A 13,004-nucleotide genomic window follows, 5' to 3' on the forward strand; every position below is an offset into this window, starting at 1 on the left:
AGTCTGAAAATACATACAATAATTTATGTGAAAATTCATATAAAAAAGAATTTAATTTACAAAGTTCATTATTGTCATTAAAAATAACAATGCTACATAGAATATAATATTCTTTGAGTACCTCAGATTCCCTTTGCACTTGTATTTTGGTAATTAAATCCTTAAGAGATGAGATGATATTAAGGTAAGCTCTTCTCTCTTCTAGCCAAAATTCTGAAACCTGTTGAATAGAATGATCTTCTCCATCACCAGATGGTGACTCAGTGAGAGAAAGCACCTGCATGCCCTCATTATGAACAGCTCTCAGTAATCCCTAGAAACCAAAATCCAAAAGCCAAAGTTATGACAACTTCTCCAAATACTGAAAAAATGAGAGCTACAAAGAAATAAATATTAAGCAATATAGCATTATGAAGCAAAATAGATTTAGAAAAGCAACTGCAGAAAAGAAACTCCAGGCACCTTTACTAAATGCCTTCTTCCTGTGGAGAGCTAAGTCAATTGCAATAGATGGTCTATGATTTCCATAGCTTTCATCTCTAAGTTCCTTCAGTTTAGCTAATGTACTCTTCCCAGATTTAATGATTAGCCATTGATTTGACCAAAAGAAATACTGTGAGAAAAACTTCCACTCCTTGAGACTGCTTTTATAATTTTGGCAAACAAAAACACCAATAATAAAAATTATTTTTTAAAATCTTCATAACATAATTATTTAATATATTGTATTTTATTATCTGTGGAATATGGGAATAAAATGAAATAGATTCTCATGGATTTTTTTTTTCTTTTAAGTCATTTATTTTAGCCTGTTTTCATTTGAAGCATGAGGTGAGTGTTACCCTTTGCTTCTATTTGATGGGTGGACTGTACTAGACTTTGTTTGAGCAACCAGGGATGCTACTTCCAACATCCTTTTTCCTCAATATCTAGTTAACAGAGAATTGACAAAAAGATCTGGTCACTAATCCTGGAAGAAAGGAGGGAGTGGAGGGCAGCATATTTTCTTCCTCTCTCTCTCCCTTCCTTCGATCTTTCTTGCTATATCAGAGATCCAGTATATAACTTTAAATAAACTACTATGTTCAACATAGAAATTATACAGGCTAAGTTTACTAAAATATATTATGTTTCAGTAATATTTATCTTTTAGTACCTTTATTTTCTTTGGAAATGATTCTGTTAAATTTTCACCTTCTTCTCCTCGTCCTTCTGATGCTGTGTCAAATCCCTGATTTTGTGTAAGATAAACTCCCTGACTCCAGTCTGATCCAGAATCTAAAATAAAACAATCATTTGTTGTTAAACAAACAAACAAACAAAAATAAAAAATACCCTCTCCAAACAAAAATAACACGTTTTAATCAAATACTATAAACATTTCAGAATTTTATATAACTTACCACTGGAATATATTTCTCTAGTTTGGTAAGCATTAGAATATGTTAGTTCAGGCATCAAGGATCCCTAATTAGAAAAAAGAAACAACATACATAAATATTTTTGTTTTAATAAAAACAGAACCCAATGAACTATTTTGCTATTATAATGCTGTAAAAAGAAAAAAAAAGGAAAGAAAAGAAAAAAACTCAATCTAAGCATACTTGAAATGAAACTATCTATGATTTATAACAAGTCTATAATTTTTTCCTTATGGATATTACCATAGTAAGAAGAGATATTATTTAAGGAACCATAACAAGTTGTAAATTTACATAAGAACTCTATTATCTAATACAATGGGGAGATTTAAATTCTAATAGTATAAAGAAGAGATATTTCCCAAATTTCTTTTAAAATTTTTGCTTAAATTTTGTTGACAACAGTGGAAACTCCCCCCACATGACAACAACAAAATAAATACCTCTTTAGGTCTCAGACACTGTATCACTGCCTTCAATGTACCACACTCTTCTGTCAGTAACTCAACAGCAACATAATGTTCCTTCTTTAAAGTTTCAGTTTCTGAAATATGTCTGGATTCCATATCCAAAATTTCAGCGGCATGAAGTTCTTGTATGTGTTCAATTCTTTCAGTAAATTGCCTAATTATTTCAGAGACTTTTTCTGAGGAACAGCTAGTCTGTACATCAATTTGAATTCCTGCATTTTTAACAAGAATTTGTGGAGTCTGGTTGCTCATGTTGACCTTGAGTATTTGGTCCGTTTGGGATGCAGTGTTTTTACCTACTTCAATAGGAAGTGGCTCTAAGCAGATGTTTCTGTTTATTGGTACTTCAGACTTATCCTCTTTTAATAAGAAGTGGGATAATTTCTTTTTTTCCTCATCAAGTTGATTCTTAACTTGGCTTAAATCTCTCTGAAGAGATGCCATATTGGTCTCTTTTACCTGAAACACAGATGAATTAAGTTGAAAATCTTGCACATCAAATGAGGAACTTACAGTGGAGAGGGAAAGAGTATAATTTCATTTATATGTTCACTTGCCTCAGAATAATAGGAAAAACACTTTGGAAACTGTAATACATATATACTTTTGCATGTATGTATGGTCACAGGTTACTACAAAATTGAAATAATTTTATTAGCCTTTACTTTTGTTTCTCAAGGGATTTAAGTTCTCTGTAACAGCAGTTTTTCCGCTTCCTTTACTAGAAGACTAGAGATTAAAAGCATTCTTCTAATATAAAGATTCCTAGCAAAACAAGCAAGGAGATGGTGAATAGATTTATAACAATGGAATTTTTCAAAAAGACTTGTAAATTTAGTTTAAGTTATGGCTTTGGACTTGTTTCTATAGGACATTTTGAAAGGGAATTAAGATGGGTAGAAATGAATGAATTAGGAGTTATGTTACTTGTCTTACCAAAAGCTCTTTTTGAAGTTTTTCTGTCCTTTCTTTGAAAGTGGCAAGTTCTTCTTTGGTAGCCACCAACTCGATTCTAAGAGCCTCAAGTTCTTCAAAAAATCCACTTTCTCCACTGGCATTTATTAACTCAGTAGTTGTCTGGATAACAGTAAAAAACATAAGAAATACACCTTTTTTTTAAAAAAAAGCTAAGTTCAAAGCATTTACACATTCTAATGAAGCTTTTCCAAGACTGACTGCCTAGGGGTTTTAGTGATAAATGCTCTTTCAACAAATAGTGAAACATTTTAAGAACCCATCATTTTGTATTCTTAAGTAAATAAGAAAGATTTTCTGGGAATGAAAGACAAATCATGCCATTAATATATATATAAAACATTTATAAATTATTGATAAAAATATTCTTTGTGCCACTCAAAAGTTTCATATTTATATTACTTTCCTCAAAAGATATCAGCTCAAAGATAATTATTATAAGTTATACCTAAAAAGTTATATTAATATTTTAATAATTATTACCTACAGTAATATGCAATTCCAATGAGCTAGGAAGAAAAAGTATAGTGAATGAAATTATTATCCTTTGCCAATATAAATTAAGTAGACATAAAATCCCAATGTATCAATTAATCTTCTGGGGCAGATAAGACTGAACTTCTGGTACTTGAAATTATAAGTTTATTAAGAGAGGGAACTTGAAGGAAAAAAGTCTTTGTCATGTCTGTCATACACTAAGAAATAACTGCAATTTCTGATCTTTATGTAAGTAGACTTAGGTCAGTTACAAATTTTTCCTAAGAAGAATAAAATCTATTATGAGGCATAAAATTTGCCAAGCTAATAACTTGTTACTCATATTAATTCAATATGAATATATTTTGATATTTTTATAATTGTATCTCACCTACATAACTTTCACAGATTTTATGCCAAAATTGTTTTTGCAAAAGTGTGGTATGACCATTTTATGAAGCTCTCCCCCAACCAAAAAAAATTGTGCTGGTATTAATTAAAAATCATCTATTAATAAACTGTCTTCGGTGCAAGATTAGAATGTATAGAATACTCATGAATATACATTACTGTGGTGGTGATGATTATGGGGTGCACTATGGTACTTAAAAGAGAGGATGACATAACATACTTAGTAGAGGTACATTAAGGGGGAAAATATCCACAGAAATTCTAGAGGACATTTGCTAAATTTAGTGTTTCCATATTTATTTGAACTGTTCTAATTAATGACAACCCTGATTGAATAAAGATGTTTGAAGATCACAAAATATAATTTGGGCCCATTATTCTAGTGATAATAAAATGACCCTATAGTGTTAAATTTAATCTGGTCTCTATACCTTGAGTTTCTGTGTAAGAAACTGCAATGTAACTTGGTAGGAAATCAAATGAACAGAGTATAATCAACTACTAAGTCTCAGCCAATGATAGTAGGCAACTATGTTTCAGCCAATCATAGGCAATCAACCAATCAAATCACATCCAAACAAGGTCTAGCCATGACCAATCAAGCAATTTCTGAATTTTATTTGTGAGTTCTGCCTCTAAATACCACCCACTGTTGCACAGTGAAACTGTTTGAATCTCTTCTGGTTCTGAGTGTTGCACAATGCATGTAGCACTTTTTGCTCAAACAAACTCCTTAGTTTGTCTAAAGTTCTTTAAGAACAGTATTTTTTTTAATAAAATCCCATTATGTATAAATTGGTAGGTGTCAGCAGAACTGTTTGACTTAGTAAATTATCAATCAGCTTAATAAGCAAAGGAAAAAAAAAAGAGTTTCTTAGGGTATTTATGTGAAAAACTCAAATATAAAACTAACCTTGAGAACAAAATCTCCGTGAGGGCTTCTTTTCCTTTCTTTTCCTTCTAGTTTTTTCTTACTGTCCTCCAATAACTTCTGCAATTCTATCAGCTTCTTTTCTTTTTCCAAAGCATTTTTCTCTGCAGTTTCTACTTGTTCTTTTTCTGAAATCAAAGTAGTATGCATTTCAATCACTTGTCTTTCTAAGTCTGATATTCTCAAGGTTAATGCAGACATATCTGACTCCATCTTGTTTTCTGTTATTTGATTTAAATCCTGCATATTTTCCTTTTCAAGTTCTGATTCCTGAACTGCCTCAAGTTGGACTTGACTTACAAGAGCAGCAGCTACTTTCTCCTCAAGTACTTTCTGTAGGTTTACAATCTTCTTCTGAAGCATTTCTGTTTCAGACTGGCCTTGTTCTTTTAAGTCTTCTATTTGTTTATAACACTGGATAAGTTCTAAGTCCTTTGCGCTAACAGAGCTCTCAAGCTGTAGCAGTTTTGTTTCCAAATTTTTGGAAACTTTTGTGCTTTCTTCAAAAGATCTGAGATACATATTGTTCTCAGGGGGTTTAAGAACATCTTCAATATGGATTATTTCCAGTTCGGGTTGGTCTTTGCTGATATCATCTATAGTCATGCTAACACTTTCATCTGGTATACTTTGGATTTTTTCCTTAGGGTCATGTTCTCTCTTCAAGTTGACTAATTCTTTTGTTAGCTGATCCATTTTAAAATTGGTTTCTTTAAGTACATTTTTTGTGAAGGCCATTTCTTCATTAGTGATTTCTACTTGCTGTTCCAAAGCCAGCTTTTCAGCTATAACCTTTTCCAACTGATGTTTCAAGCTGTCCTCTTGTTCTGAGGGGGAACTGGTATCCACCAACATACTCTGTTCAATATATGACAATTCCTCCTGAAGTTTTTCAATCACTTCATTGAGCTTGTCTGTTTCTTCTTCTCTATTTTTCTTCAAACGTTCTTGATCACTCTTCAGACATTCTATTTGGGCTTCAAGATCCCTTATCAGTTCATTTTTTTCTTCAAAATCCTATTAGTTAATGAAAAAGAGAAACACAGAAAAGTATGTATTCATATTTTAAAATTTTGTTTTATTTTAGGGTAAAAACTTAAAGATGATCAGGCACAAAAGCTGTATGCTTGTCAGACACATTATGTTACTTTCAATATAGACCAACACCTCCCTTATCACATCAAACAAAGACCTTATTTAGAACATCATTCTGGAAGTTCTATTAAACATAAGTGGCTTATGCTTTTAGTATTTGATTCTCTATTAGGAAAATGTCAACATTAGTACATTTTATTGGAAAGGATAAAATACTGAATTAAGTCTTTAACAGATGGCATCCAAAGCTAATCACTCTATTTAACTATATTAGATTTCAGATAATAACCAATTTTAAATGAGTATACCTTGTTATCTGTTGTAAGTCTAAGTTGTTGATGAAAGTCTCTAATTTGCTCATTTAATCGATCAATTTCTACCTCTTTTTCCTGTATTATTTGAGCAAATTTCCCAAATAGCATTTGCTGGTCATGAGTAGAGATAGCCTCAGGATCCTTCATGGCAAATCTCAATTTCTCCATTTCATCCTAGTGACAAAAATAACCATCATAGTTGGATGTATTCATGACATGGCATTTTTCACAACATTGTTTCAATTAAGTCTTATAAAAAATACATTTCCTACAATGTACAAGTAAAAAAAATTAGACATAATGTAGATCAATAATTCTTGAAATATTTTCATAAAAGATCTCAAAAATTTAATTATGAACAGAAAATAAGTTCCATGCAAATCTATTTGCTTACTAGTGTTCTTTGAGTATTATTTAGATCTGGACTTAGTAAATGTTTATTATAACTACATAGGAGCAAAACTTATTATCTCTTTATAGAAAAAAAATTGCTGCCCCACCTCACATGACCTTTTTTTTCCTTGTGACATCACTTAATAGTCAAATTCTTAGCTCTATGTCTTAAAAGCCCTGCTACTCAAAGTGTAGTCTCTGGAGCAGCAGAATAGGCATCATGTGAGAGCAAGTTTGATGCACAGAATCTTGTGCTGCACTCAAGATCTGCATTTTGGGAGCTGAGGTTGTGGCTCAGTGGTAGAGCGCTTGCCTAGCATGTGTGAGGCACAAGGTTTGATCTTCAGCACCATATTTTTTTAAAAAAAAGGTATTTAGTTTCTCTACAACTAAAAATTTTAAAAAAAAGATTAAAAAAAAAGACCTGCACTTTAACAAGATCCCCAGCTGACTCATATGCAGAGAAGGACTGGTTTAAAGTACTAACATTTTTATTTTAAGTAGCTGAACTTGAGACATCACATCAGACTTTAGTTTCTCCAAATGACACTATGGAACATTCTTGTTATTCAAGCAGACTCTAGTTTCAGGCTGTCTTATAACAACACCCAAACCAGAAGAACATTAGAAAGGTTTAAACTTGTTTTACTTTTCTACCAATTGATATCTAGACTATTTTGATGACACTGATTTGTACCTATTTGAGTCTTATTTTAGTTTTTAAGTGTTTTTTTTTTCCTCTTAAAAAAAAAAGTATAGGGGTTGGGGTTGTGGCTCAGTGGCAGAGCGTTTGCCTGGCATGTGTGAGCCACTGTGTTCGATTCTCAGCACCACATATAATCAAAAAATAAAATAAAGGTCCATCAACAACTTTAAAAAAATGTTAAAAAAAACTTATATATGTTCCACTAATTAGATAGCATATTCCTTGAAGTCTGGTGTTGATTTCACAACTGAACAAAAGTGCTCTACATTCAGAAACAGCTTAATAATGAATGTTGAATGACAGTCTTTAACATTTTTCACTAACAAGTGTTCTGGCATCATAGCATCATAGGGTTCCAGAATCAGTTCTTTCTGTCTGTACTAAGTACTAACCTCTCTTAAGGATCAGGTCACACATTGGCAAATTAGGAGATTTTAGAACAGAACCTATTCCCAGGGAGAGTGTTAAGGGTTAATGGGACAATGCATTTAATATACTTTCTAGCACTCAGCCTTCAGCAAAGTTAACTATTATTTACTATTGCTATCTATAAACTAGAGCTCATTAGTTCTACAGAGAGCTAAAACTTACTAATCCTTTTCTCAAAATAACTATTGTCTCCACAATATTTCCTTCTCCTATAAGAAGCTGTTTTCTTCTTTTTATTCATCCCACATTTCTAAATAGTCTAATGAACTTTCAAAAAAATGTTTTATACAAATCTAGGTTTTGGGAGTATTTGAACGTCTCAACTATACTGATACATAAGGATATGTTTATGTTTATACTCAACAGGACATCTGAAAACATTTGCCTAGTTTTCAGGATAGAATGCTTAAGTTATTTTCATTAAAAGACATATGTTTTAATTCTACATTCATACCTCCATTATTCAGTTATAGGTAAGGGAGTGAGTTCTGATAGAATACTCATTATAGTTATTTAAAGCAAGTAAATGAAGGTCAGCTTGTTATTAATCTGTATATATTCATTCAACATCTTTGGCTCTGGGTCTCTATCTGTAAAAACTGAAAGTCAGTTAACAGATGCTCTCTATGGTTTCTTATAGTTCTATACTACTAGTACCATGATCCTGAGTAAAAGGTAGATGTTTATTAGAAACTTAATTCAGGAAATTAAGGTGTTAGTAGATATATATTACATTCAAAAGATAATAAAAATAATAGGGCATGGTGGCACATGAATGTAGTCCCAGCTACTCAGGAAGCTGATGTGAGAGGATTGCTTGAACCCTGTAATTTGGAGTTTATAGTCAGCCTGGCACTATACTTAATGGCTTCCATCTCAAAATACAAAAACAAAAACAAAAAAACCTGTGTGTGTGTGTGTGTGTGTGTGTGTGTGTATGTATGTATGTATAGAATTAGGGCTAAGGAAATAACTCAGCGATGGAATGCTTGTGTGAGGCCCTTTGAGCCCCAGAACACACACACAAATGAAGAGAAACAACTAGTAAGCTACATCAAGTATCCTTAATCAACTACCACTACTTTTAGATCCAGTTGTGAAGGTTCATTTTTTGGGGGGAGGAGATTATTCAGTATTTAAGATAAATCATTAAGTATTAATTCCTTTCAAATATACAAAAATTTAAGCACAAGCTTCATATGTTGTAAAACAATACTATCAATTCTCAGGGAAAAGTTTAAAAAGAAAAAGGAAAGCAAGGAAACCCAAATTCACAGTAGAGAGGAGCAAAAACTCAATGCCCATAGCACGAACAGGAAAAAAGAGATGCTGCCTTTTGTCCTAACTACTACATTTCTCCACTGTCCTCTGCACTCAGCCCATACCTGCTAAATTGTCCTTTCTCCCTCTCTAAATTTCTTCTTGCTTCAAGGTGCTCACACTAGTTATCCTCTCAACCTGGAATACACTTCCTTCATAAGCTTATCAGTTCACATGTTTATTGTCTTGAAGATCAATTTAGGCACTGAATTGAGAAAGTCTATACTTTGGTTTTATTTTATTATTATTATTTTTTATTTTAGTGAGAGAGAGAGGGGGACAGAGAGAGAGAGAGGGAAAGAGAATTTTAACATTTATTTATTTATTTATTTTTCTTAGTTCTCGGCGGACACAACATCTTTGTTGGTATGTGGTGCTGCTGAGGATCGAACCCGGGCCGCACGCATGCTAGGTGAGCGCGCTACCGCTTGAGCCACATCCCCAGCCCTATACTTTGGTTTTAGATCAAACTTTATTTTGTTCAAATGATATTTTCAAGGTAACTGATTTTAAAATAACTCAAAACATATTTTGTCATTTAAAAATAAAGTGGTAGAGCGCTTGCCTAGTATGTGTGAGGCACTGGGTTCAATCCTCAGAACCATGTAAGTAAATAAAACAAAAGATATTTGCCCATCTACATCTAATACACACACACACACACACACACACACACGAAAGAAAAAAAAAAGTCGTTACCTCTTTTTCTTTTCTGTAGATAGCATCTCGCTCAGCTTGCAGTTGCACTTCTAGAGACAATTCTGCTTTAGCTTCTAAGGCTCCAAATTGTTTCTGGTCCTCTACCTTTAAATATATAAGAATGTTCTCAAATTTTCAGACATTAAATACTGATTATTCAGAGTGTGTGTGTGTGTGTGTGTGTGTGTGTGTGTTTGTGTTTCCTTTTGGATAAGTTGCAATTCTCTCTGACCAGTTAGGAGGACAAACTCTACATTAGTAAATATCAAAAAGTTACAGATATTCAGTCTTGAATACATTCATAGAGTCAAACAGGAACTTTTGACACTTAAAATGCATTTCTCAGATAAAAATGAAGGCTCTTTCCCATCTGCCCCCACCCTCAAGCTTTCTTATTCAAGCTCTGATGTTTGTGTATCAAACTTTTCTTCATTAAAACACTTAATAAAGTTAACTCAAAATGTCACACCTTTTGAAAATTGTCTGTGCTAACAAGTAAGGCTTGTTCCAGTTCTCTCACTCTGAACTCTAGCTTTTCAATTTCTTCATTCCTCTCTTGTACATCTCTTTGAAGCTGTTCTTTTGATAGAAGCAGCTCACTGCACTTGTCTGTTTTTTCTTTTAGATTATTTGTTAATTGTTCAACCTGAAAATATAATAAACAAAAAAAATCTAAAAATTTGAAAAGTTCATAACTTTTAATTCATCTCAAAAATCATTTTTTTCATAAAAAATTTTGAAATGCTATATTAATTTCATTTTTTATAAGGATAGCAACTATTATCTCAAACAAAGGTTGATAGTTCCCAAGTTGATAAGAACTAGGCAGCACTAGTAAACAACAAATATTGCTTTTGCTCAACCCTTTTTAGAAAAATTTCTTTCTCTTAAGACTAAGACTTTAGCTAAGAAGAGGGGAAAACCACATTTTGAATAATGTTGAATTATCTAGTAATGGTACAATCATACTAAGACCTATGTCCTTAAAGATGGCAAATTTGTAGAGTACTTACTGACTTGCTTTCAGAATGTGAAGTAAGATAACCTGAAAAAAAATCTTTCATGAATTACTTTTTGATAATAGTTATTTACAAAGCACTTTCAATCTATACATTGCACCATCCCAGAATAGAGATGAGGATGGGTGGTAAGAGAGAGCTGTACATTTAGTGTCTTAATAGTTTCTCCTGCATCCAAAATAAATGATGACACATCCCAGAAATTATCCCTGAAGACTGACATGCAAGTGCCTTCAATTCAATGGCTCTGTGATAGAAGAATACAGGAAGGATTAATAAGATAATTTATGAAATTAGTTCTGATCAAGAGGGAGAGGATGTTCCTAAAAAGATAAGTGATGGTAAGAAATAAAAGAATACTACCTTTATTCAGTGAAATACTTGGAGGCAATTATACAAAATGACAATCATTATTCAGAACATTTGAAAAAATGCAAGCTTAATTATAATTACAGGATTAAATTTTAACAGTAATAAAGCTACTGAGAATAATAGGTTGACTAAGTTTTGGATTAAGTTCATGAGAAAATGCTATAAAACAGGTACAATGAAATGGCATATTATAATATGTATTCACAGTTGGAATTTTTGGGTCTTCAGAAAATCAGAAGCTGGGATTAGTTCTGGCAGGGTAAGCAGAGAACAAATGGGTCACAGTGTTCCTGAGGAAACTCAAACATACCTTAAAATTTCATGAACGAGATAGGTCAACTTTCAAATATTTTTTAAAAAATTATATAGTAGAAAATGGCAGTCAAAGTTCTAGATCTTGAATTATCTTTTGAGTTTCAATGAATAAGTCACTGTTTTTCAAAAGCTAAAAATACATTTGTTAGAAATAAGGGCAATGACTACAAACAAGGGGAATGATGACTTCTATTCTAGCAGATTTAACATTTCATTACAATGAACTTATAGGCATTTTATACTTCATTGAGGTACTTTTAAGAGAAATGAATCAAGTTAACTTCTTAGAAATTGTAGATAATTTTCAGCAATAAAATTACTTTCAGAAATAATAGTAGTTGAATTTAAGTGTTCACTAAGGGCCACACTAATACTGCTATGCAGTGGGAGTTATTACTGTCTTTATTTTAGAAATGAATAAATAGATTTGAAAGGTTAAGTAGCTTAGTTACTGTCACACATCTACTACATAGCACAGCCATGATCCACACTGGGATTGCCTTATCTCAAGCACAATCTCTTTATAACCAGGACAAGCCATCTTTAGAAATATATATGTGATATATGTATAAATATGTATAATATTTCCCATGTAACATTTGTTTAATAAATGTAGGGTTTTCTGTATGAGGAAAATGGACAGTGGGAGTGACAGAGTAGAAGCAGGGAGACTGGTCAGGAGGCCACCTCACACATATAGGCAAATAATAATGACAACTAAGACACAGGGAAATGAATAAAGGTGAAAAGAATAAAAAGATGTAGTATAAATCTGATCTATTAATGGTTTGGGATCAGGGCTGAGAAGGAGTGGGACTGAGGAAGAATTCTAGAACTTAGCAAAGAAGATGATTTAGAAGGCACAACATTTATTGAGATGAAGAAGGAATAATTTTATTCTTGTCTTTTTGATAAAGGCTAATCAGGAACCAAGAATATGATTCCTGGATATGTTAAAAATGAGACATCTACGTGGAGACAGAGTAGGCAGTTGAAAATTCAAGTACAGAGTTCAACAGAGATGTTAGGAATAAAGGAACAACTGTGGGGCAATTTACAGATGACTGGGAAGAAAATGTAAAAACGGAAGAATGAGGACTCTAAGACTAAGTCATGAGGCACCCCTCATTTATTTTGGGTAGGCAGAAGACAAATAAATACTGGAGGAGAGAGACCACACTCTACAGTAGGTGTGTCACAGCAGTCAAGAGAAGGAGATACTTATAGAAGACTGTAATGAGTGTCTCCAAATGGTTGAGTAGTATTAAAGACAGAGAGGTGATTACTAGATACAGCCAAGAGGCTTTGGGTAACCTTCATAGGAACAGTTTAAATATACTAAGGGGTATAAAATTCCAAGAAAAAGATGTTGGAAACTTCACTGTAGTGGACTGTAAAAGAGAAGAGAAAGGGTAGTAAAGAGTGACTACAGAGAATTATCAGTTTTGTTGGGATGGGAGTAGAGAATTAGGCAGAGAAGTTTATTTAATACTAGAAAATATATAAAGATGGAAATAATTCCAAATTTCGGTACAACATTTTTATGTTTTGTTTTTTGTTTTTGATGGTGCTGGCATCAAATCCAGGGCTTCAGGTATGCTAGGCAAGTGTTCTACCATGAACTATAACCCCTAGTCCAATACAAACATTTTTTAGG

General features: G+C 32.6%; 1 protein-coding gene across 1 annotated transcript in view; it reads right to left on the bottom strand.

Moving 5' to 3' along the window:
* LOC144253829 (A-kinase anchor protein 9-like) overlaps positions 1-13,004 on the bottom strand; it is a 130,628-nt gene that overhangs the window by 13,976 nt on the left and 103,648 nt on the right. The window contains exons 24-32 of the mRNA XM_077796495.1: positions 10,111-10,287; positions 9,642-9,746; positions 6,089-6,268; positions 4,668-5,702; positions 2,828-2,968; positions 1,865-2,350; positions 1,404-1,467; positions 1,157-1,278; positions 122-313 (exon numbers count right to left, since the gene is read on the bottom strand). Coding sequence (XP_077652621.1) covers positions 122-313; positions 1,157-1,278; positions 1,404-1,467; positions 1,865-2,350; positions 2,828-2,968; positions 4,668-5,702; positions 6,089-6,268; positions 9,642-9,746; positions 10,111-10,287 — 2,502 coding nt within the window. The remainder of the gene's footprint in view (positions 1-121; positions 314-1,156; positions 1,279-1,403; positions 1,468-1,864; positions 2,351-2,827; positions 2,969-4,667; positions 5,703-6,088; positions 6,269-9,641; positions 9,747-10,110; positions 10,288-13,004) is intronic.

This window comes from Urocitellus parryii, chromosome 3 (genome assembly GCF_045843805.1).
Source record: "Urocitellus parryii isolate mUroPar1 chromosome 3, mUroPar1.hap1, whole genome shotgun sequence".
NCBI classification, from domain to species: domain Eukaryota; kingdom Metazoa; phylum Chordata; class Mammalia; order Rodentia; family Sciuridae; genus Urocitellus; species Urocitellus parryii.